The sequence below is a fragment of the Ornithorhynchus anatinus genome, chromosome 3 (genome assembly GCF_004115215.2).
Source record: "Ornithorhynchus anatinus isolate Pmale09 chromosome 3, mOrnAna1.pri.v4, whole genome shotgun sequence".
NCBI lineage: Eukaryota > Metazoa > Chordata > Mammalia > Monotremata > Ornithorhynchidae > Ornithorhynchus > Ornithorhynchus anatinus.
In genome coordinates, this window is record NC_041730.1 from 113754724 (window position 1) to 113778022 (window position 23299).

The 23299-nt window shown below is 49.5% G+C and overlaps 1 protein-coding gene across 2 annotated transcripts in view; it reads right to left on the bottom strand.

Annotated features, from left to right (window-relative positions):
• Positions 1–15060: 15060 nt before the first annotated feature.
• LOC103166789 (L-threonine ammonia-lyase-like) overlaps positions 15061–23299 on the bottom strand; it is a 42189-nt gene continuing 33950 nt past the window's right edge. For both annotated transcript variants that reach the window (XM_029060096.2, XM_029060094.1), the window contains exon 12: positions 15061–15424. In XM_029060096.2, coding sequence (XP_028915929.1) covers positions 15326–15424 — 99 coding nt within the window. In that variant the 3' untranslated portion in view covers positions 15061–15325. The remainder of the gene's footprint in view (positions 15425–23299) is intronic.

Here is a 23299-nt window from a genome sequence, read left to right on the forward strand (position 1 = left end):
CTGTCCTAGCCCAAACACGTCACCAGAACACGCCTTACAGCAGACCTGATTATAACAGTTTTAATCGATCAGACTTATTGAGCATTTCCTGCTTTCAGACTTCGAAATCCAGTTTACCCAGCGTCTCAGTGGTGCCCAGTTAGTCCGTGGCATTTATTGAGTGCTTCCTGTGTGCGGAGCGCTATCCTAAGCGCTTGGGAGAGTTCAGCACGACAGGGTTGGTTGCTTACTCTCCCGGCGCACAGTGAACGTGCTGCCTAGAGATACTCGAGAAGAATATACTGTGCCGAAGGGGAGATTATTGCTACCCGTGAGATCTCTCTAGACGGTAAGCTTCGTTGGAGAAGAGAACATTTCTACCAAATCTGTTCCGTTGTACTCCGCATGTCGTAAGCGCTCCAAAATACAGTTGATTGACTGAACTGATACTGTGAATACGTACTCTTGTCTTCTTCAGCGTTCAAGCAGGGACCGTATTTTCCACCTCTCTCTTTATGGTTTTGGAATAAATATACCGTTTACTCACCGGGAAGTGTCCACTGAGTGCTTCCATTTTACTTTTGGTTTGGATATATCGTTGCACGCACTCGTTCTCAAATTCTGTGATACCCTCCGGGCTGCAGGCTCCTTGGTCAAAGTGGCTTTGATGACTTCACACCGACTTGCAGCGTGAAAAAACACAGGCTCGGTACATAGAGAATCCCAAGGGTACTTGATTCGTTCAAGATACTGTCCGTCGACAGGCTTTTATAACAAAATTTACCCCGAGGCTACTTTGCAATGTAATGTGCTAAGCACTCAGGGGAATAACAAGTGAAGAATGAGACAAAAAAGAGCTGACGACGGTCATCGCCGAATTGTTCTAAAGGAGGGAGAAAACAGACTTCTGGTGCAGAGGGTCTGGCACCAAATTAAGTCCTAATACTATTCTGCGTCAACATGAGAAACCAAAAAATTTCAAATTGGTAATATCTGAGTTTTCCCTCTGGGAAGAGATTCGTTTTAGGGATCAGATTTCTTTATAAAGCAGCAGCACGGCGTGATGGACGGAGCATGGGTGTGGGAGTCAAAAGACCTGGGTTCTAATCCTGCCTCTGCTTGCCTGTAGCGTAACTTCGGACAGATCAGTTAACTGCTCCGTGCTTCGATTTCCTCATCTGTTAAATGGGGATTCAATACCTGCTTTCCCTTCGATCTGGACTCGTGAGCCCCGCGTGGGACAGGGACCGTGTCTCACCTGATTAACCTGTGTTTCCCGGAGCATATTTAACTAATGCTATTATTACTGTTCCGCTAGAAAATCAGCCCAGTTGATGGGTGCAAAGCTCCAATTATAAATCTCTAGAATGAGAGAGGATTTGCATCAGACCCCAGGTGAGTGTTCAAAAGTTTGCTGGATGGATTTTGGAGCAGGGTTAGATTAGAGGTCAGCCAAATTAGAGCTCATTAGGGCCCTGGGGGAAGAGAACCGGTGGCTCCGTTTCCTCCTGGAAGAATGTGGAAATTTATTTCCAGCGGCGTAAGCTACTTAGCTCCCTTTTCAGAGTAAGTGTACTAATGACTTGGTTTATGAAGGATTTAAAAATGAGCAAAATACATAAATGGGTGTTCTAAAGCATTAGTAGACTAATAGAGAGGCAGCGTGGCTCAGTGGAAAGAGCCCGGGCTTGGGAGTCAGAGGTCATGGGTTCGAATGTCAGCTGTGTGACTGTGGGCAAGTCACCTCACTTCTCTGGGCCTCAGTTCCCTCATCTGTCAGATGGGGATTGAGACTGTGGGCCCCACGTGGGACGACCTGATTCCCCTGTGTCTACCCCAGCGCTCAGAACAGTGCTCGGCGCGTAGTAAGCGCTTAACAAATACCAATATTATTATTATTATTAATAAGACATACAAGGTAATCAGGTTGTCCCACGTGAGGCTCACAGTCTCAGTCCCCATTATACAGATGAGGGAACTGAGGCCCAGAGAAGTGAGGTGACTTGCCCAAAGTGGCAGAACCGGGATTAGAAGCAGCGTGGCTCAGTGGAAAGTGCACGGGTTTGGGAGTCAGGGGTCATGGGTTCGAATCCCGGCTCTGCCACTTGTCAGCTGGGTGACTCTGGGCAAGTCACTTCACTTCTCTGGGCCTCGGTTCCCTCCTCTGTAAAATGGGGATTGAGACCGTGAGCCTCGTGTGGGACGACCCGATGACCCTGTATCTCCCCCAGCGCTTAGAACAGTGCTCCGCACAGAGTAAGCGCTTAACAAATACCAACAGTATTCTTCGTATTAGAACCCGCGACCTCTGAGGTCCACTAAGCCACGCTGCTTCTCTGATAGTAGCGGTTACGGTATGTGGGAAGCACTTACTACGTGCCAGGCGCTGTACTAAGCACTGGAGTCTATACAAGCAAACGGGGCTGGGCACAGCCTCCGTCCCTCGTGGGGCTCAGGTCTCAATCCTCATTTTACGGATGAGGTAACGGGCCCGGAGGAGTGAGGTGACTCGTCCGAGGTCACCCAGCAGACGAGCGGCGGAGCTGGGAATGGAACCCACGACCTATTGACTCTCAAGCCCGTGCGCCATGTCAAGCCTCACTCTGCAGGCTGCCGTATCAGTAATAATGACGATAACGGTAATGATGATGATGATGTTTACTCAGTGCTTAGAAAGGACCCAGCCCTGGGGTAGAAACGAGATAATCGGATCGGATGCACTCCCTGTCCCGCCCAGAGCTCCCAATCTAAATCTTATCCCCATTTTACGGATGAGGAAACCGAGGGCACCGGGCAGTTTAAATGACTTGCCCAAGGTCACGAAGCAGGGAAGCGACGGAGCCAAGGCTAGAATCTGGAACTCCCGACCGCCAGGCCTGCATCTCCTCACCAGGCCCCGTTACTACCTCTTTTGGAGGGGAGAAATGCCACGGCGACACATGGGCGTCACGGGCGCCGTGGGTTCTGAAGAACGCGATTGTCATTTGCCAAGGAGCAGCGTGGCTCAGCGGCAAGGGCCCGGGCTTGGGAGTCAGAGGTCCTGGGTTCAAATTCCGCCCCTGCCACTGGTCAGCTGCGTGACTGTGGGCGACTCACTTCTCTGTGCCTCAGTTCCCTCGTCTGTAAATGGGGTTTAACTGTGAGCCTCACGAGGGACAACCTGATGACCCTGTATCTACCCCCGCGCTCAGTACAGTGCTCTGCGCATAGTAAGCGCTTAAATACCAACATTGTTATTGTTACTTCACTCTGCTGCCCGCATCATTTATGAGAAGCAGCGTGGCTCAGTGGAAAGAGCCCGGGCTTGGGAGTCCGAGGTCATGGGTTCCAATCCCGCCTCCGCCACCTGTCGGCTGCGTGACTGCGAGCGAGTCACTTCACTTCTCTGAGCCTCAGTTCCCTCATCTGGAAAATGGGGATGAAGACTGTGAGCCTCACGCGGGACAACCTCATTCCCCTGTATCTCCCCCAGCGCTTAGAACGGTGCTCTGCACGTAGTAAGCGCTTAACAAATACCAACATTATTATTATCATTACCGACTTAACTGGCTGACACTGCAAGACTTCGCAACTGCGGCCTCAACTTAGAGGGGTGAATCCTCTGTCCCCCCCCCCAAAACAAAAATGGAGCGGGTTTAGGCCAAAAAGCCGGAGTCGGCATCCAGTGCACTCACCCGTAGACCTGTCGTGGGCAGGGATTGCCGTTATTGCTGTATTGTACTTTCCCAAGCGCTTAGTACAGTGCTCTGCACACAGTAAGCCCTCGATATATACGACTGAATGAGTAAATGAACGACCCTGTCGTCGCTGCACAAGTCGCTCAGGCCGAAGTGGACACAGTGCAGGTGTTCGAGGGCTGCTGGACCACCCAGGTTCCTGTACGTGCTAACGTGATCCAGAGGATCCAGTCGAACCTCAATCATCAGTGGTATTTACTGAGCACTGAACTGTTTGCAGAGCACTGTACCGAGCGTTTGACCGATAGAGTCGGTAGGCCCGTCCCCTGCCCGCAGGGAGCTTCACTTAGCGGCGTGGCTCAGTGGAAAGAGCCCGGGCCTTGGGGGTCAGAGGTCACGGGCTCCAATCCCGACTCGGCCGCTTGTCAGCTGCGTGACTGTGGGCGAGTCGCTTCACTTCCCTGTGCCTCGGTTACCTCGTCTGGAAAATGGGGATGAAAGCTGTGAGCCCCACGTGGGACGACCTGATCGCCTTGTATCCCCGCCAGCGCTTAGAACGGTGCTTTGCACGTCGTAAGCGCTTAACAAATACCACCATTATTGTTATTATTACCGGTCTCAGCTATGGGAAGGGGGAGTCAAGCAGAGGCCCGTCCAGTCCATTCCTAGCTTGGCCAGTGGCTAGCGAGTGGAAGGCGGCCTGCTGCGAGTCAAAACTCACCCGTGCTGGGCAGCGGCGGCGTGGGAGAGAGTCGGGGGTGGAGACTCAAGTCGACTGCACCGAAGGAGGCGAAGGTAAACCACTTCGGGATATTTACCAAGAAAACTCTATAGATCCACTGCCAGAATGATGGCAGATGGGGGTGGGACGTTCTGACAAAGATGTATCCACGGAGGTGCCCTGGGTCAGAAGTGACTTGACGGTGAAAGACAAGACGGAGTACAGCATTAGAAAATCAGCAACGCTGGTAATTTGAAACCGAAGCGCACATCTGACCCTGTCCAGATTTGATCTTTAATCACGTCACCTGCCTCCTCCTGCCTCTGCGGAATACAGAGACTGAGGTGGAATGTCTGTCCGTCGAACCCCTCTAGACCGTGAGCTTCCTCTGGGCAGGAAACTGTTTACTAGCTCCGTTATATTGTACTCTCCCAAGCGTTTAGCCCAGTGATCTGCACACAGTAAGCGCTCAATCACTACTTCCGATTAACCGGTGTGGAAGCCGGTGTTGAGCCCCTCGTGAACATTCACTCGAAACCATCAGGGCAGTAGGGCATGGATAAGGCAAGCGGTTGTCAGCACTGTACCCGAGCAGACTGTGAAGAGTGGAAAAGCTGAAGCTCGTGAAATTCACATTCCGAGCCCCTTGTTTTGCCAAGAAGCAAGACGGCGTTTCATATCCTCTTATACTTCCAAGAACAGGGAGCCGGTCTCTGAGGGAGTTGACCGAAGAATGACCCAAGAGTAAATAGGCTTTTTCAGAGGCATTGAGTCCCAAATCTCCAAGAGGAATAATAATAACGTCGGTGTTTGTTAAGCGCTTACTTTGTGCAGGGCACCGTTCGAAGCGCTGGGGGAGATACGGGGTGATCAGAGGTTGTCCCACGTGGGGCTCACGGTTTTCATCCCCATTTTACAGATGAGGGGAACTGAGGCGCAGAGAAGTGAAGTGACTTGCCCACAGTCACGCAGCTGACAAGTGGCAGAGCGGGGATTGGAACCCATGACCTCTGACTCCCAAGCCCGCCCTCTTTCCACTGAGCCACGCTGGAACCCAAAACGAAAGGGATAATAAAGGTTGGCTGGGAAGAGCATAACGGTGAGACATTAAGACATGCAGCTTTGGCGTTTTTAAAAATGTATGTGGCTCTTCTCAAGCCAACCTGTTCGTCCTGCTTCATTTTCGCGTCTCTTGCCTCCGACCTCTCTCTCTTCTGCCAAAACATTTCCCGCCCCCCGGCCTCACCTGGGCCCGATCGCTGCTCTCCCCCCCTTCCGAGCCCTTCTGAAAAGGCTCCTCCGGGAGGGCGGGGGTCCTGACTGTTAGCTCTATTGTACTATCCCCAAATAAGATCTATCTCATTCATAATAATAATAACGTCGGTATCTGGCAAGCGCTCACTATGTGCAGAGCACTGTTCTCAGCGCCGGGGGCGATACGGGGGTCGTCAGGTTGTCCCACGTGAGGCCCGCAGTCTTCAGCCCCATTTTACAGAGGAGGGAACTGAGGCATAGTATTATGGACTACGGATGCGCTACCGGAACGACTGCAGATGGAGGCGGAGCGTTCTGGGAGAGATGTGACCGTGGTGTGTCTAGGGGTCAGAGATGACAATATAAGACCAGACCCCTCTGTCCTGGAAGAGGCAGACCAAGAGTTAGGAATAATGAAATAATGAAGTCATTCAACTAGTATCAAGTCCACTCTCTAGTGGGTTACTAATAATGTCGGTATTTGGTAAGCGCCTACTATGTGCAGAGCGTTGTTCTAAGCGCTGGGGTGGATACAGGGCCATCGGGTCGTCCCACGTGAGACTCACAGTTAATCCCCATTTTCCAGATGAGGTGACGGGCACAGGGAAGTGAAGCGACTCGCCCACAGTCACGCAGCTGACGAGCGGCAGAGCCGGGAGTCGAACCCATGACCTCCGGCTCCCAAGCCCGGGCTCTTTCCACTGAGCCGCGCGGCTTCTCTATGACAACTCCTTCTCCCCTAACCCCCATTATCTCTTCTACCACTTTTCCCTGACGTAAAATTTGGGAACGGTATAATGTCAGCTGTGTGACTTGGGGCCAGTCACTTCACTTCTCTGTGCCTCAGTGACCTCATCTGGAAAACGGGGACTAAGACCGTGAGCCCCACGTGGGACAACCCGATCACCCGGTACCCACCCCAGCGCTTAGAATAGTGCTCGGCACACAGTGGGCGCTTAACGAATACCGTCGTCGTCGTTTCCCTCTCCAGTTCATTGTGAGCGGGGAACGTGGCTACCGACTCCGTTGCGTTGTACTCTCCCAAGCGATTAGCACAGTGTTCTGCAAACAGTAAGTACTCAATAGATCTCATGAATGATTGATAATTCTACCGATGCCTTAGAACTCCATTTACGCATTTCGCGATTCTTTAAATCCTCTGTAAACAAAAGTCTTTAGCACTTTACTCTGGAAAGGGAGATTAAAAAAGGACAGTGCTCTGCGCACAGTAAATAAATACCATTGAGTGATTACTCGATGAATTTAAACGATCCGTATTGCTAACCAGTTAACTGGGCAAATATGGATTTTTTTTTTTTGTCGTCTTTGGGGGGGGCCTGAATGGTTAGAATTGGCACTTCTTTGTGCCTCAGTTCCCTCATCTGTAAAATGGAGGTCAAGACTGAGAGCCCCATGTGGGACATGGACCGTATCCAACCGAATTAGCTTCTATCTACGTCAGCTCTTAAATGCGGTGCCTGGCACAAAAGAAGCACTTTATAAATACCATTAAGAAAATTGATAAAGTCAGGCATTTCCCAAAGGTTCGTGTCACTGAGTTAATCCAAAAGGGATTCAGGGTAAAGGGGCCAGTGCTACTCTGCTTCTGTTCTAGCTTTAAGTGACCCTTACCCTCACCCACCCAATACCATGACTTATTGCTCGTATCGATCAACTGGTGATTCGTATAATAATAATGATGATGATAAGGTTGCCGTTTGTTAAGCGCTTACTAGGTGCAGAGCACCGTTCTAAGCGCTAGGGTGGGTAATCAGGTTGTCCCACGTGAGGCTCCCAGTTAATCCCCGTTTTACAGATGAGGTTACTGAGGCACAGAACGGTGACTTGCCCACAGTCACACAGCTGACAAGCGGCCGATCCGGGAGTCGAACCCATGACCTCTGACTCCGAAGCCCGGGCTCTTTCCACTGAGCCCCGCTGCTTCCCATAGGAGCTTGGGGCCTCGGTTGGATCATTGGCCTCATTCCCAAAGATTTCAGCGGCTGTTCAAAAGCTAGAGAAGCAGCGTGGCTCAGTGGAAAGAGCCCGGGCTTGGGAGTCAGAGGTCATGGGTTCGAATCCCAGCTCGGCCACCTGTCAGCTGTGTGACCGTGGGCAGGTCACTTAACTGCTCTGTGCTCAGTTACCTCATCTGGAAAATGGGGATGAAGACTGTGAGCCTCACGTGGGACAACCTGATCACCCTGCATCTCCCCCAGCGCTTAGAACAGTGCTCTGCACATAGTAAGCGCTTAACAAATACCAACATTATTATTATTATTATTATTATTAAAAGCTGATTAGGAGCCAGAATGAGTGTTTTGGTGGTGGGACAATGAGTCCCTGTGGCTTAATTTAGGGACTCACCCGCAACAGCATACTAAAGCGGTTCCCATTACTTTCGAAGATCTTCTCTGACCTTACTGCAGTTGAAAAAAAAATCACATTCAACCAGATAGGATGAAGATATTCTACAGAAAATAGTATCCGATGGATGTGGTGAGCTGTACCAGAATGACGTCTCTAATAAATTCCTGTTGATTGCCCAACCCCCACATCTTCTGAATCTGATCCAGGTTTTTAAATATTGCTTGCATCGCATATCCATAGGCAGATGCGGACATTATAATCAAGCCTCAGGCTCCAGACCCATTCTTCACATTTCTTCTAGGTGCAGCAAGCACGATTTGTCAGTGATTCACACATAAACCCATAGACCGTATTACTAACATTTGGTAACTTTTAGCATTTGGATGGTTTAACAGTTGCATGGGGAACAGTTCTGTGTAGCTACAGAATGTTTCCTAGGATACTGAAAATAAATACCCAAACTGTGTCCTTCGATTTGAACTTTTAATGCAAATTAGACATTGCGCTACCATATTATCCTGTTCCAAAATGCAAAGACAGCTAACTGGTAACAGATTTCATTCATTCATCCATTCAGTCATATTTGTCGAGTGCTCACTGGGTGCAGAGCACTGTATTAAGCGCTTGGAAAGTACGATTCAGCAATTGAGAGACAATCCCTGTCCACACCATCACAGTCCACCAACTTAACCGTGAAAAAGACCTTTGGACATATTTCTATTTCCTTTTAGCTTTCCCAGTCATTTTAGAAATTTCCACAGCATAAAATTATTCATTCATTCAATATTTATTGAGCGCCTACTGCGTGCCAAGCACTGTACTAAGCGCTTGGGAGAGTACAATATAACAACAGACAGACACGTTCCCTGCCCGCAATGAGCTCATAGTCTAGAGGGGAAGAATAAATTACCCTCTGATGCCTCTTTAATAGACAATGCGACAGCTAACAAAAATAACAGCGCAATTATTATTGAATTCCCAATTGTACTGGAAAAAAAAAATCTATATATTCTTCCAGACCCAACCGTTCTTCCCCAGCAGCAAGGTAGACTATCTGATGGACGACCAAAGTCTTTCCGTCTACGAGGGAAGCAGACAGTCCTCCCATGGTTTGAAAGAGTAAATGCATCTCCTAACTTGCACCGGGAAGGAAATATAGGCGCTGGGAAGAGTTGGGCTCCACAGCTTTCATCCCTAGCCATTTACCATCTATTGTATTTGTCGTAAAACTATAAATATTCTTTAAATACATTTTTTACATGCAGGATAATGATTCCCTGAATTTTAATCGATTGATCAGCGGTATTTACGGAGCAGCTTGTGTAGAACACTGACTGTTCTAAGCTCTTGGGAGAGTACAATTCTATTGGTAGACACAATTCAATTTTATAGTGCTTTTGATTTTTCGGATGTATCTTCAGATCGATCATCTCACTTTATTTTCATGAAAATGCCGCAAACCCTTTTGTAGTGAATATTTCCGGGTCAAACTTCAGTTTCCTTGGAGCCAGCGGTGCGATCTAGTGGACAGAGCACGGGCCCCTATGTCCTGGCTTCTCCACCTGTCTGCAGTGTGACCCTGGGCAAGTCACTCCACTTCTCCGTGCCTCAGTTACCTCATCTGTAAAACGGGGATTAAGACCGTGAGCCCCACGTGGGACTCGGACTCCGTCCGACCCCAGTGCTTAGAACCGTGCCTGGTACATAGCCATAAAATCCCATAAAAAGCCCCCCCCCCCCCAAATGAAAAAACTGGGGTGACCCCTTGGCAGTTCTCCAGGTTACCAGACAGGTTTCTTGCCAACCCGGAAGAGCGTCGGGCGGGTTGTCAGTCAATCAATTAATCAATCGTCAGTCATATTTATCGAGCACTTTCTGTGTGCAGAGCACTGAACTAAACTCTAGGGAGAGTACGATGCAACAATAAAGCGACACATTCCCCGCCCACAACGAGCTCACAGTCCAGAGGGGGAGACAGCCATTAATGTAAATAAATTACAGTTACGTTCATAAATGCTGTGGGGCTTATCGAGCGTCGACTTTGTGCAGAACACCGTGCTAAGCGCTTGGGAGAGTACACTGTGCTATATGAGTTGGTAGACACCTTCCCTGCCCACAGCTACTTACAGTCTAGAGGTTACACAATGAAACTCACTGGATTCAGTAATGGTACGCAGAAAGCTTCTTCGGGGAAATCCACAGAACTTCGATGGTATTGCCAGGGGGATCGTTCTTTCATTCAATAGTATTTATTGAGCGCTATGTGCAGAGCACCGTACTAAGCACTTGGAATGTACAAGGGATCCCCACCCCGGCCCTGGCTCCGGGACCGTTTCGTGTCCTTTCCAGACCCCTGCCGACGCGGGCACCGTGTCCGAGATGCGGGACGCGGGCTCGGGTGCGAAAGCAAACAGAGCATGAGCTTTAGGTTTTTGCAATAAAAATCGTGAACAGAGAAGGTGTCCTGCACCATCCCGGTGTCGGGTGGGGAATGGACTACCTCCCAGCCCCACAGCACTGATGCACCCATCTGAAAATTATTTATTCATATTCCTAGGAATAATGATGGCCTCTGTTAAGCGCTTGCTACGTGCAAAGCACTGTTCTAAGCACTGGGGGGAATACAAGGTGATCAGGTCGTCCCACGTGGGGCTCACGCTCTTCATCCCCATTGTGCAGATGAGGTAACTGAGGCTCAGAGAAGCTAAGTGACCTGCCCGAGATCACACAGCGTACAAGTGGCAGAGCCGGGATTAGAACCCATGACCTCTGGCTCCCAAGGCCGGGCTCTGTTCCACCGAGCCACGCCGCTTCTGTTCTCTTCACGTCTCTTTCCCCCTCAGTTCCCTCATCTGTAAAATGGGGATTAAGCCCGTGAGCCCCACGTGGGACAACCCGATTCCCCTGTGTCCACCCCAGCGCTCAGAACGGCGCTCTGCACGTAGTAAGCGCTTAACAAATACCAACGTTATTATTAGACTGTAAGCTCTATGTGCTCGGGGAATGTCTCCGTTGATGGTTGCATTGTACTCACCCAAGTGCTTGGTACAGTGCTCTGCACCCAGTTAGTGCTCAATAAAGATGACTGGAAGAAAGAATGAATGAATGGAAGCCCTTTCTACTTCCAAGTCAACATGTGAGGACGGGCTTGTCCGGCTTCCCGTGATTTCCTGCCTCATAGCCCTTAAGTATATAGCTGTAATTTCATTGATTTTGTTTGTATCCATGTCTGTCTCCCCCTTCTCTAGACTGTGAGCTCATTGTGGGCAGAGATGATCACTCTTTATTGCTGTATTGTACTTTCCCAAGTGCTTAGTACAGTGCTCTGCACCCAGTAAGCGCTCGATAAAGCGCCGAGAAGCAGCGTGGCTTAGTGGGAGGAGCCTGGGCTTTGGAGTCGGCGGTCATGGGTTCGAATGCCGGCTCTGCCACTTGTCAGCTGTGTGACCGTGGGCAAGTCACTTCACTTCTCGGTGCCTCAGTCACCTCACCTGTAAAATGGGGATTTTACACGTGGGACAACCCGATTACCCTGTTGCTTAACAAATACCAACATTATTATTATTAATAAATACGACTGAACGAATGGATGAAAGGGTCAAGGGTCTGAGGCAGGTTCTAAATAAGGGGGCTCCGTTTCGGGCTCCATTCGATGACTGAGCTCCCAGCTTCGTCCCTCTGCTAACGATGTTGGTATTTGTTAAGCGCTTACTATGTGCAGAGCACCGTTCTAAGCGCTGGGGTAGACACAGGGGAATCAGGTTGCCCCACGTGCGGCTCACAGTCTTCATCCCCATTTTCCAGATGAGGGAACTGAGGCCCAGAGAAGTGAAGTGACTTGCCCACGGTCACACAGCTGACAAGCGGCAGAGCTGGGATTCGAACTCATGACCTGTGACTCCAAACAGAGGAAGGCCCCAATCCTCTCCAAGTAGCAGAACTGACCCCAGTGCAGGATTAAAGGGTTAGTTTCTAGGTGTCCGTAGGTGACGGAATCTAACCCCCCCCCCCCCCCATCCGAGGACAGCTTCTTCTTTCTCTTAATGGCATCGGCAATCTGCTTAGGGCTCAAAACTCCCCCTTCCCCCTGGGCAAGGATGAACTAAGAGGATCCTTTGATTTATAATCTGAAAAACAAGCAGGAGGAGGGTGAAAGAGGTGAGTGGGGAAAACGTCTAGGGGAAAAAGGCTTTCTTATTCTCCAGGGCTGGAACGTTCCTTACGGCCGGAAGAATCAATCATCGGCTTCCTTCAGAGATCAGTCTGTCACGACAATTTCATGGCCGTATATTCTTTTGGGCGTTATCAGCTGAGACAGAACTTTCTAGGAGGGAAGTAGAGTGAGTTTCTTTCTCAAGAGCTCTGTACAATACTCCCTGCCCAGTAAACCCCCACTGAAGATCACTGATCGACCGACCGATTTCTCTTTCGAGAGAAGAACGTCTGATGTAGCCGGACAGTATCTTCTCCAAGCTCATCAGGTTGCACAGTGCAGGAAGCCAATTCAAATGGAGGGACGGGGGGGGGGGGCGGGGAAGGAGGCCTATCAGCCCAGCCGGAACCACCTTCTCTTTCCTTTTGGAGTTCCTGGAAAACCCAGATAATGAAATGGGGGTTTTACATTCGAAAGGTCTGCAGTAGGGGCGGGCTATCAGATGCAGAAAGGTGATGGAAAGGTGAGCCAGAGTCGAAAACTCGAATGGACTTTGCTTAATCCATTTTGCCGACTCCTTTGTCTTGATCCAGTTTTGAAGGCTCTGAGGGAGCCGAGCTCTGACATAATCAGCCCAGTGAGAGAATCCCCTTTATCCCAAAGCATGGGAATATGTCCCTGATAAATTTCACGATACTAATAATAATTATGGTATTGGTTAAACACTTAGTGCCGGGCACTGTACTAAATGCCGGGGTGGCTACAAACAAATCAGATTGGACACAGTCCCTGTCCCACGTGGGGTTCACGGTCTCAGTCCCTATTTTACGGATGACTGAGGCACAGGGAAATGAAGTGACTTGTCCAAGGTCACACAGCAGACAAGCGGCAGAGCCGGGATTAAAACTCATAAGCTTGTGACTCCCACCCCGCGCTCTCTCCATTACGCTAAGCTTTTTCCCAATTCAACGAGGGGAATACATGAAAAATCCTGCACCTCTTTTTCTAACAACTTGGATATTTAGGCTTCTTCAAACCTTTGGAGAAAATGATTCGATGAGGTTTCTTTCATAACAACAACAACAATAATTATCATTGTGGTATTTGTTAAGCGCTGACTAGGTACCAGGCCCTGTAATGATAACAATAACGATGGCGTGTGTTAAGCGCTTACTATGCGCAAAGCACTGTTCTAAGCTCTGGACAGATAATTGGGCTGGACACCGTCCCCGTCCCACATAGAGCTCACAGTCTTAATCCCTGTTTTACAGATGAGGGAACTGAGGCACAGAGAAGTGAAGTGATTTTCCCAAGGTTACCCAGCAGACAAGTGGCGGAGCCGGGATTAGAACCCAGCTCATTCTGACTCTTAGGTCCTGCTCTATCCACTAAGCCACGCTGCTTCACTATTTTCTGCCACGGGGCTCAGGATGAACGAGCCGCTTTTCAATAAAAATAATAATAATGGCATTTGTAAAGCGCTTACTATGTGCAAAGCACCGTTCTAAGCACTGGGGAGGATACAAGATGATCAGGTTGTCCCACGTGGGGCTCACAGTCTTCATCCCCATTTTACAGCTGAGATAACTGAGGCCCAGAGAAGTGAAGTGACTTGCCCACAGTCACACAGCTGACAGGTGGCTGAGCTGGGATTTGAACCCATGACCTCTGACTTCCAAGCCCGGGTTCTTTCCACTGAGCCACGCTGATTACAGTGCTCTGCACATAGTAAGCGCTCAATAAATACTATTGAATGAATGAATGAATGAATGAATGAATGAAAAGGTATTTAAGAGCAGCTAAAAGCAATATCAATATAAAAAGGAATCAAGTGATGCAGAATCCCAGACACGCATTAGCCGATTGAGCTCGTTGTGGGCAGGGACTGTGTGTGTTTGTTGTTGTATTGCGACCTTGGGCAAGTCAACATCGCTTCTCTGGGCCTCGGTTACTTCATCTGTAAAATGGGGATGAGGAATGTGAGCACTCTGTGTGTCTAGTATCTACCCCAGTGCTTAGAACAGTGCTTGGAATATAGTAAGAGCTTAACAAGTACCATTATTATTGTTATTAATACTCTCCCCGGCGCTTAGTTGAGGGCTTTGCACATAGTAAGCGCTCAATAAAGTCGATTAAATGAATTAATTGATGGTATTTATTAAGTGCTTACTGCGTGCAGAGCACTGTACTAGGCGCTTGGGAGAGGACGACGCAGCAGAGTTAGTAGACATGTTCCCTGCCCACAAAAAGCTTACAGTTTGACTAGCTTGGAGAGAGAGCTCCGGCAGTGTGTAAGCCCGTCAGACGGCAGGGACCGTCTCTATCTGTCGCCGACTTGTTCATCCCAAGCGCTTAGTCCAGTGCTCTGCACATAGTAAGCGCTCAATAAATACTATTGAATGAATGAATGAAAGTGGAACTCAGGGGCCGAAAATGACGGAGAAAAGGAGGAAGGGAACGTCAAAGCTTCTTTCAGAATAGCGGCTGGGAAACTGAAGTCAGAGGAATAATTCATTCATTCGATAGTATTTATTGAGCGCTTACTATGTGCAGAGCACTGCACTAAGCGCTTGGAATGAACAAGTCGGCGACAGATAGAGACGGTCCCTGCCGTTGGACGGGCTTACGGTCTAATAAGTGGACGCCCCCTACCCCAACCTCCTCACCCCCCACCCGTATGCCACTCGGGGAGTCTCTGGGTCATCTGGCGAAGCAGCGTGGCTCAGTGGAAAGAGCCCGGGCTTGGGAGTCAGAGGTCGTGGGTTCGACTCCCGGCTCTGCCACTCGTCAGCTGTGTGACTGTGGCCAGGTCGCTTCACTTCTCCGTGCCTCAGTCCCCTCATCTGTAAAACGGGGATCAACTGGGAGCCTCGCGTGGGACGGCCTGATGACCCTGTATCTCCCCCAGCGCCTAGGACAGCGCTCTGCACGTAGCAAGTGCTTAACAAATACCAACGTCGTCATCCACGGAGGAGTGATATGGCCTGGCTCGTCGGACGCCAAATCCTGCTCCATCCTGAGGGTCTTGCCCCGCCGACCTCACCGGGGCCGACTCCCCAGCGGCAGCTTCAGGGACCAGCTGTGGTGGAAAGGGGCCGAGGGGGGGGGGGCGGGGGGGGGGCGGAAGGGCTCGCGAACGGGCTCGACGGTTGCCTCTTGGCTCGGATCCGGTCACCGCTCCTTCCAGACGAGCGTCGGGTAACGCTGGTGCAGGAGGCTGCGAAGACGGGCCGTGTGCTGCCTGTCTCCGGTCTCGGCAACACAGGTCACCTAGGAGAGAGGGTGGGAATTTTTGAATCCCGGCTCTGCCACCTGTCAGCTGTGTGACTAGGGGCAAGTCGCTTCACTTCTCTGGGCCTCGGTTACCTCATCTGGAAAATGGGGATTAAGACTGTGAGCCTCACGTGGGACAACCTGATCACCCTGTATCTCCCCCGGCGCTTAGAACAGTGGTCTGCACATAGTAAGCGCTTAACAAATACCAACGTACAGAGAAGCAGCGTGGCTCAGTGGAAAGAGCCCGGGCTTGGGTGTCAGAGGTCATGGGTTCGAATGCCCAATATGCCACTTGTCAGCTGTGTGACTGTGGGCAAGTCACTTCACTTCTCTGTGCCTCATTTACCTCATCTGTAAAATGGGGATTAAAACTGTGAGTAAAATGGGGATTAAAACTGTGAGCCCCACATGGGACAACCTGATCACCCTGTATCTACCCCAGCGCTTAGAACAGTGCTCGGCACATAGTAAGCGCTTAACAAATACCAACATTATTATTATTTATTCATTCATTCAATCTTATTTATTGAGCACTTACTCTGTGCGGGGCACTGTACTAAGTGCTTGGGAAAATACAATACAACAATGAGCAGTGACCAATCCCTGCCCACAACAAGCTCACAGTCCGCGGGGGGGGGGGGGGGTGGGAGACAGACATCAATACATCTAAACAGACATCAATATAATAAATAAAATGACAGACAGGTACATGAGTGCTGTGGGGTGGGGAGGTGGGGGGAAGAGCAAAGGGAGCGAGTCAGAAGGAAGTGGGAGACGAGGAAAAGAGGGAGTTAGTCTGGAAAGGCCTCGTACAGCGGATGGGCCTTCAATAAGGCTTCGGTAAGGTTTTATCCTTTCCGATACTCTCAGGAACGGCAGGGTCAAGGAGTTAGTGAGAGATCCGGGGCCACCCAAAGCCTTCTGAACTGATATTCCTCCTAACCCCAACTAGCACACGAAAGACCACCCCATTCTGGATGGAAGCAATTTTTCTCTTTTTCCAGAGTTACAGACTACACTGGAAGTGGGAAATGAAGGAGGGGCACATTAAGTAGCTCCTGGGCCTCATTTTCAGCAAAGTCCTGGAGACACCAATGGGTTCATTCATTCATTCCTATTTATTGAACACTTACTGTGTGCAGAATGCTACTCATTCATTCATTCAGTCGTATTTTCTGAGGGCTTACTGCGTGCAGAGCACTGTACTAAGCACTTGGAAAGTACAATTCAGCAACAAATAGAGACAATCCCTACCCAACAACGGGCTCACAGTCTGGAAAGGGGGAGACAGGCAACAACACAAAACAAACGAGTAAACAGGAATCAATAGCATCAATATCAATGAATAGAATTATAGATATAGATATACACATCATTACTAAAATAAATAGCATAATAAACTTGTACATATATACACGACTGCTGTGGGGCAGGGAGAGGGGTAGAGCAGAGGGAGGGAGTAGGAGCAGAGGAAAAGGGGGGCTCAGTCTGGGAAGGCCTCCTGGAGGAGGTGAGCTCTCAGTAGGGCTCTGAAGAGGGGAAGAGAATGAGTTTGGCGGAGGTGAGGAGGGAGGGCGTTCCGGGACCGCGGGAGGACGCGGCCCGGGGGTCGACGGCGGGACGGGCGAGGCCGAGGGACGGCGAGGAGGTGGGCGGCGGAGGAGCGGAGCGTGCGGGCTGGGCTGTAGGAAGAGAGTAGGGAGGTGAGGTGGGAGGGGGCGAGGGGAGGGAAAGCTCTGAAGCCAAGAGTGAGGAGCTTTTCCTTGAAACGAAGCTCGATAGGCAACCACTGGAGGTTTTTGAGGAGGGGGATGATACGCCCGCTATTCTAAGCCCTCGGGAGAGTACAATGCAACGATGAACAGACACATTCCCTGCCGGCAACAAGTTTACAGGGGAGTTTACAGTCTAAAGGGGGGTTCTCCGCAGCTCCATAAGGGCTGCGCATATTCATTCATTCAATCGTATTTATTGAGCGTCTTTATTGGAGTATGGACTGGAGTGAGGAGAGACAGAAGGTAGGGAGATCAGCAAGGAGGCTGATACAGTCATCAAGGTGGGATAGGAAAGTGCCTGCATTAACGTGGTAACAGTTTGGACAGAGATGAAGGGGAGGACTTTGGCGGTGGTCGTGAAAGGTAGAACCGACAGGATTTAGTGATGTCTTGGACGTGGGCTGAACGAGAGAGAGGAGTTAAGGATAATGACGAGATAACGGGCTTGTGAGACAGGATGGATGGTGGTGCCGTCAACAGTGACGGGAAAGTGAGCGGAAGGACAGGGTTTGGGTGGGAAGAGAAGAAGTTCAGTTTTAGTCATATCAAGTCTGAGGTGAAGGGAGGACATCCAAGTAGATCCTCTGACTCCCAGGCCTGTGTGATTCCTAGTAGAAGTTCACACTCCTTCTAAAACATTCTAGCATGGTTTGGAAAAATTAAGGCTTGACCCCAGATCAACTAAAGCTCACCCACCCTTGGGATCCCACCCCTTTTTTCAGTAAAAAACAAGAACCGCTTACAATTTCATCCCGGTATCTGTTAATTCCCTGTTCTTCCTCCTGCTCCCATTATCTGAAAAGCATTTTGTTTGTCTTTCTGTCACCCCCATTGAACTATCAACTCCTTGAAGGCAGGGAATCAGTCGTACTTATTGAGTTCTTACTGTGTAGCGAGCACTGTACTAAGCACCTGGGAGAGTACAATATAACCAAGTTGGTAGGCATGTTCCCCGCTCATAATGAGTTTACAGTCTAGAGGGGAACTGTTCTGTTGTCTAAGGGTTTACCAGTGCAGACACTCAGTAAATGCTCAGTAAATGTCAGTACATACTTAGTAAATGCTCAATAAATCAATAAATTGATTGATTCCAGGGCACTGAAAGCGTGATGAAGTCCAGAAGGTTGAATCTGAAGTGATCGAAAGGATTGAGTTGGCTGACCCTCTCTACCAGGCCCTTTGGGATTCCATTCATTTATTCGATCCTATTTATGGAGCGCTCACTGTGTGCAGAGCACTGTACTGTTTCAGTGACCAAGAGGGTGAGGCGTAGGTCTTTTCTCTCTTCTGCACAAACATAACATCTACGGGCCTCCATGAACACTGTACTGAAACCACCGTGATAAGAGAATGACATTTCCTCAAAACCTCTGTCACTGTGACGAGCGCATTTCTCCTGGCTCTCTCTCCCAGTCCTGTTTCCACTGAAGGCCCTAACTTTCCTCAGCTGTCCATTCCCCAACTAATTTTCCTCATTAATTTTGTACACTTTAATAAGGGAAGTTTCAGTGATAATTCATCTAATGGTCTTCACCGTTTTGTCATTTTGCACGAATGTGGCAAAGCGTGGAGAGCCTGAATGTCGCAATGTGAATGTGTGCGGATCCTCTTTCTGACCAGTTATTGAGAGCCTACTGGCCCCAGAGTCCTGAGCTAGGCATTAAGGAAAATTCTGGTAAAAATAACCTACAACCTTTGGCCTCTTGGAGCTTAAAATCCCATTATAGTCAATTCAGGTGAGACAGGAGGTGGACCAACACATATTCTTCAGTGACAAAACGAAATGTACTTTTGAAAGCAACCAGGGACCCTCAACCAAACTACCTGGTTTGAACAAGTATCCTCCAAGAGATCCTTCCCTCTGCCCCATCCCCAAAACATATATGTATATATCTGTATAGGTCTGTAATTTTTTTTTTTATATTTACGTTTCTCTCCCCTTCCAGACTGTGAGCTCGTTGTGGGCAGGGCATGTGTCTGTTTGTTCTTATAGTGTAATAATAATAACGATAATTTTGGTATTTGTTAAGCGCTTACTATGTGCCAAGCACTATTCTAAGCGCTGGGTAGGAACAAGGTAATTAGGTTGTCCCACGTGGGGCTCACAGTCTTAATCCCCATTTTAAACAGATGAGGTAACTGAGGCCCAGAGAAGTTAAGCGATGGGCCCCAGGTCACACAGCCGCTAAGTGGCAGAGGCGGGATTAGAACCCACGACCTCTGACTCCCAAGCCCATGCTCTTTCCACCGATCCGCGCTGCTTCTGCTTTGCACCTAGTAAGTGCTCGATAAATACGATTGAATGAACGAATTAAAGATAAGCAACAGGAACTAAGGGTTTCCTACTCATGATCCCGAGTTCTAACCACCAACCCCAGAGTTGTGCTATTTACTGAGCACTCGCTTGACGCAATACAACGTGCTAACTGCTTGAACAGTACAAACTGATGAAGTGACATATTCCCTGACCTCAAGGAGCTTACAATCCAGCAGGGGAGACGAACGTAAAAATATTTCCAACACTATTAGAATCAATGCATTGAGGAGAATAGGGAAAGTGTAAATAAATTCATAGTGATGAATGGTACCCTCCAAAACCCCAAGGAATATAAACTAAATGGCAGAGGCCCAGCACGGCTCAGTGGAAAGAGCACGGGCTTTGGAGTCAGAGGCCATGAGTTCGAATCCCTGCTCCGCCACTTGTCAGCTGTATGACTTTGGGCAAGTCACTTAACTTCTCTGTGCCTCAGTTACCGCATCTGTAAAATGGGGATGAAGACTGTGAGCCCTACGTGGGACAACCTGATTCCCTTGTGTCTCCCCCAGCGCTTAGAACAGCGCTCGGCACATAGTAAGCGCTTAATAAATACCCACATTATTATTAATTATTAATTAATTAATTAATTATTAAATCCAATGGCTCCTACTCCATTCTGATCCTCCTCGACCTCTCTGCTGCCTTTGACACTGTCGACCATCCCCTCCTCCTCCATACCTTATCTCACCTCGGCTTCACGGACTCTGTCCTCTCCCGGTTCCCCTCTCACCTCTCCGGCCGATCATTCTCGGTCTCCTACGCCGGAGCCTCCTCCCCCTCCCATCCTTTAACTGTTGGAGTTCCTCAAGGGTCAGTTCTCGGCCCTCTTCTGTTCTCCATTTACACTCACTCCCTCGGTGAACTCATCCGCTCTCACGGCTTCGACTACCATCTCTACGCAGATGACACGCAGATCTACATCTCCGCCCCTGTCCTCTCCCCCTCCCTTCGGGCTCGCATCTCCTCCCGCCTCCGGGACGTCTCCACCTGGATGTCGGCCCGCCACCTAAAACTCAACATGAGCAAGACTGAGCTCCTCATCTTCCCTCCCAAGCCCGGTCCGCTCCCAGACTTCTCCATCACCGTGGATGGCACGACCATCCTTCCCATCCCGCAGGCCCGCGATCTCGGTGTCATCCTTGACTCGTCCCTCTCGTTCACCCCACGCATCCTATCCGTTACCAAGACCTGCCGGTTTCACCTCTACAATATCGCCAAGATCCGCCCTTTCCTCTCCACCCAAACGGCTACCTTACTGTTACGGGCTCTCGTTATATCCCGGCTAGACTACTGTGTCGGCCTTCTCTCTGACCTCCCTTCCTCCTCTCTCGCCCCGCTCCGGTCTATTCTTCACTCCGCTGCCCGGCTCATCTTCCCGCAGAAACGATCTGGGCATGTCACTCCCCTTCTTAAACAACTCCAGTGGTTGCCTATCGACCTCCGCTCCGAACAAAAACTCCTCACTCTAGGCTTCGAGGCTCTCCATCCCCTCGCCCCTTCCTACCTCTCCTCCCTTCTCTCTTTCTACCGCCCACCCCACACGCTCCGCTCCTCTGCCGCCCACCTCCTCGCCGTCCCTCGGTCTCGCCTATCCCGCCGTCGACCCCTGGGTCACGTCCTCCCGCGGTCCTGGAACGCCCTCCCTCCTCACCTCCGCCAAACTGATTCTCTTTCCCTCTTCAAAACCTTACTTAAAAATCACCTCCTCCGAGAGGCCTTCCCAGACTGAGCTCCTCTTCCCCCTCTACTCCCTCTGCCATCCCCCCTTTACCTCTCCGCAGCTAAAGCCTCATTTTCCCCTTTTCCCTCTGCTCCTCCACCTCTCCCTTCCCATCCCCACAGCACCGTACTCGTCCGCTCGACTGTATATATTTTCGTTACCCTATTTATTTTGTTAATGAATTGTACATCGTCTTGATTCTATTTAGTCGCCATCGGTTTTTACGAGATGTTCTTCCCCTTGACGCTGTTTAGTGCCATTGTTCTCGTCTGTCCGTCTCCCCCGATTAGACCGTAAGCCCGTCAAACGGCAGGGACTGTCTCTATCTGTTGCCGACTTGTTCATCCCAAGCGCTTAGTACAGTGCTCTGCACATAGTAAGCGCTCAATAAATACTATTGAATGAATGAATATTATTATTATCTGTTTGACTTATTTCTACCACCCCTTTGGCACAGCCCCCTGTGTTCCTGGGTACTTACTATTTGAAGGTCATGATGACAGCTGCTGAAAACCAGGAATGTTTAGTGCATTTTGGTCCAAAACACTGTCACTTGGAAAACAGTTACAATCTGCTTTTAACTTTTATTCTTTCAACTGCAAAACTTTCCCTTAGTCTATCTCGGCTTGCATATTGTGAAGTGGAGTCTCTGTTTTAGTCAGTCCCAATGAAGTTGTAAAGGTTTTTTGTTCGGTTTTGTTTCATTTTTTTTTTTTTCTTGGGTTTAGTTAAGCACTTACCATGTGTCAAGCATTGTTCTTAGAGCTGGGGTAGATAAAGATCAATCAGGTTGGACCCAGTTCCTGTCTACGTAGGAGGGAGAACTTAGTGGAAAGTGTGGCTTAGTGGAGAGAACACGGGCTTGGGAGTCAGAGGACGTGGCCTCGCATTCTGGCTCCACCACTTGTCTGCTGTGTGACCTTGGACAAGCCACTTAACTTCTCTGGGCCTCAGTTACCTCATCTGTAAAATGGGGATTAAGACTGTGAGCCCCACGTGGGACAACCTGATTACCTTGTATCTACCCCAACTAGGCACCTACTAAGCACTTAGCAAATAGCGTTTTTATTATTAAATAAGTATTGAATCCCCATTTTTACAGTTGAGGAGACTGAGGCACAGAGTTTACAGTTGAGAAAACTGAGGCACAGAGGAGTTAAGTGGCTTGCCCGAGGTCATATACAACAGACAAGCGGCAGAGCCGGAATTAGAACCCGGATCCTCTGACTCCTAGACCCTTGCTCTTTCCTTTAGCCCATTCTGCTTCCCTAATCATAATCTTCTTCAATTTATAATCTGCCCGGAAAGATGAGCCTCCATCGATAAGAGAAAGGCCGAAAATCGATTGACAAGCATTTCTGGTTGGATAAAGCAAATGCCAAAATGAGGTACTCGACTCTTCCAGTAAGGCCGGAACCTACCAATCCCTAAGGTGGCGGTGACAATCGACCCATCGTTCAATCAATTAATAATATTTATTGAGGGCCTAATGTGGCAGAGAACCAATAGGAAGCCCTCGGGACTCTACAAAGCGGTAGAAAACACGGCCTCTGTTCTCAAAGGGTTTCAACTCTAGCACGAGAAACAGGCATTAAAAACGGGAGGAAGACGGAAAGGGGGATACGTTTCTAAATCAATACTTACTAAAGGTAAGAGGGATACATATCTAAGTGGTACAGGAGGGTGAAATCAACAGGTGCAGAGGTGGCGAAGAAGCGTTGAAGTGGTGGTTATAGGGGACATAATCTGGGCAGATGAGAAATTAATTAGGGAAGACCTCTTGGAGAAGGTGTGATTTCAGAAGGACTCTGAAGGTAGAGAAGCAGCGGGGCTCAGTGGAAAGACCACGGGCTTGGGAGTCAGAGGTCATGGGTTCGAATCCCAGCTCCGGCACTTGTCAGCTGTGTGACTGTGGGCAAGTCACTTGACTTCTCTGGGCCTCAGTTCCCTCATCTGTAACATGGGGGTGGAGACTGGGAGCCCCGCGTGGGACAACCTGATTCCCCCAGAGCTTAGAACAGTGTTCTGCACATAATAAGCGCCTAACAAATACCAAC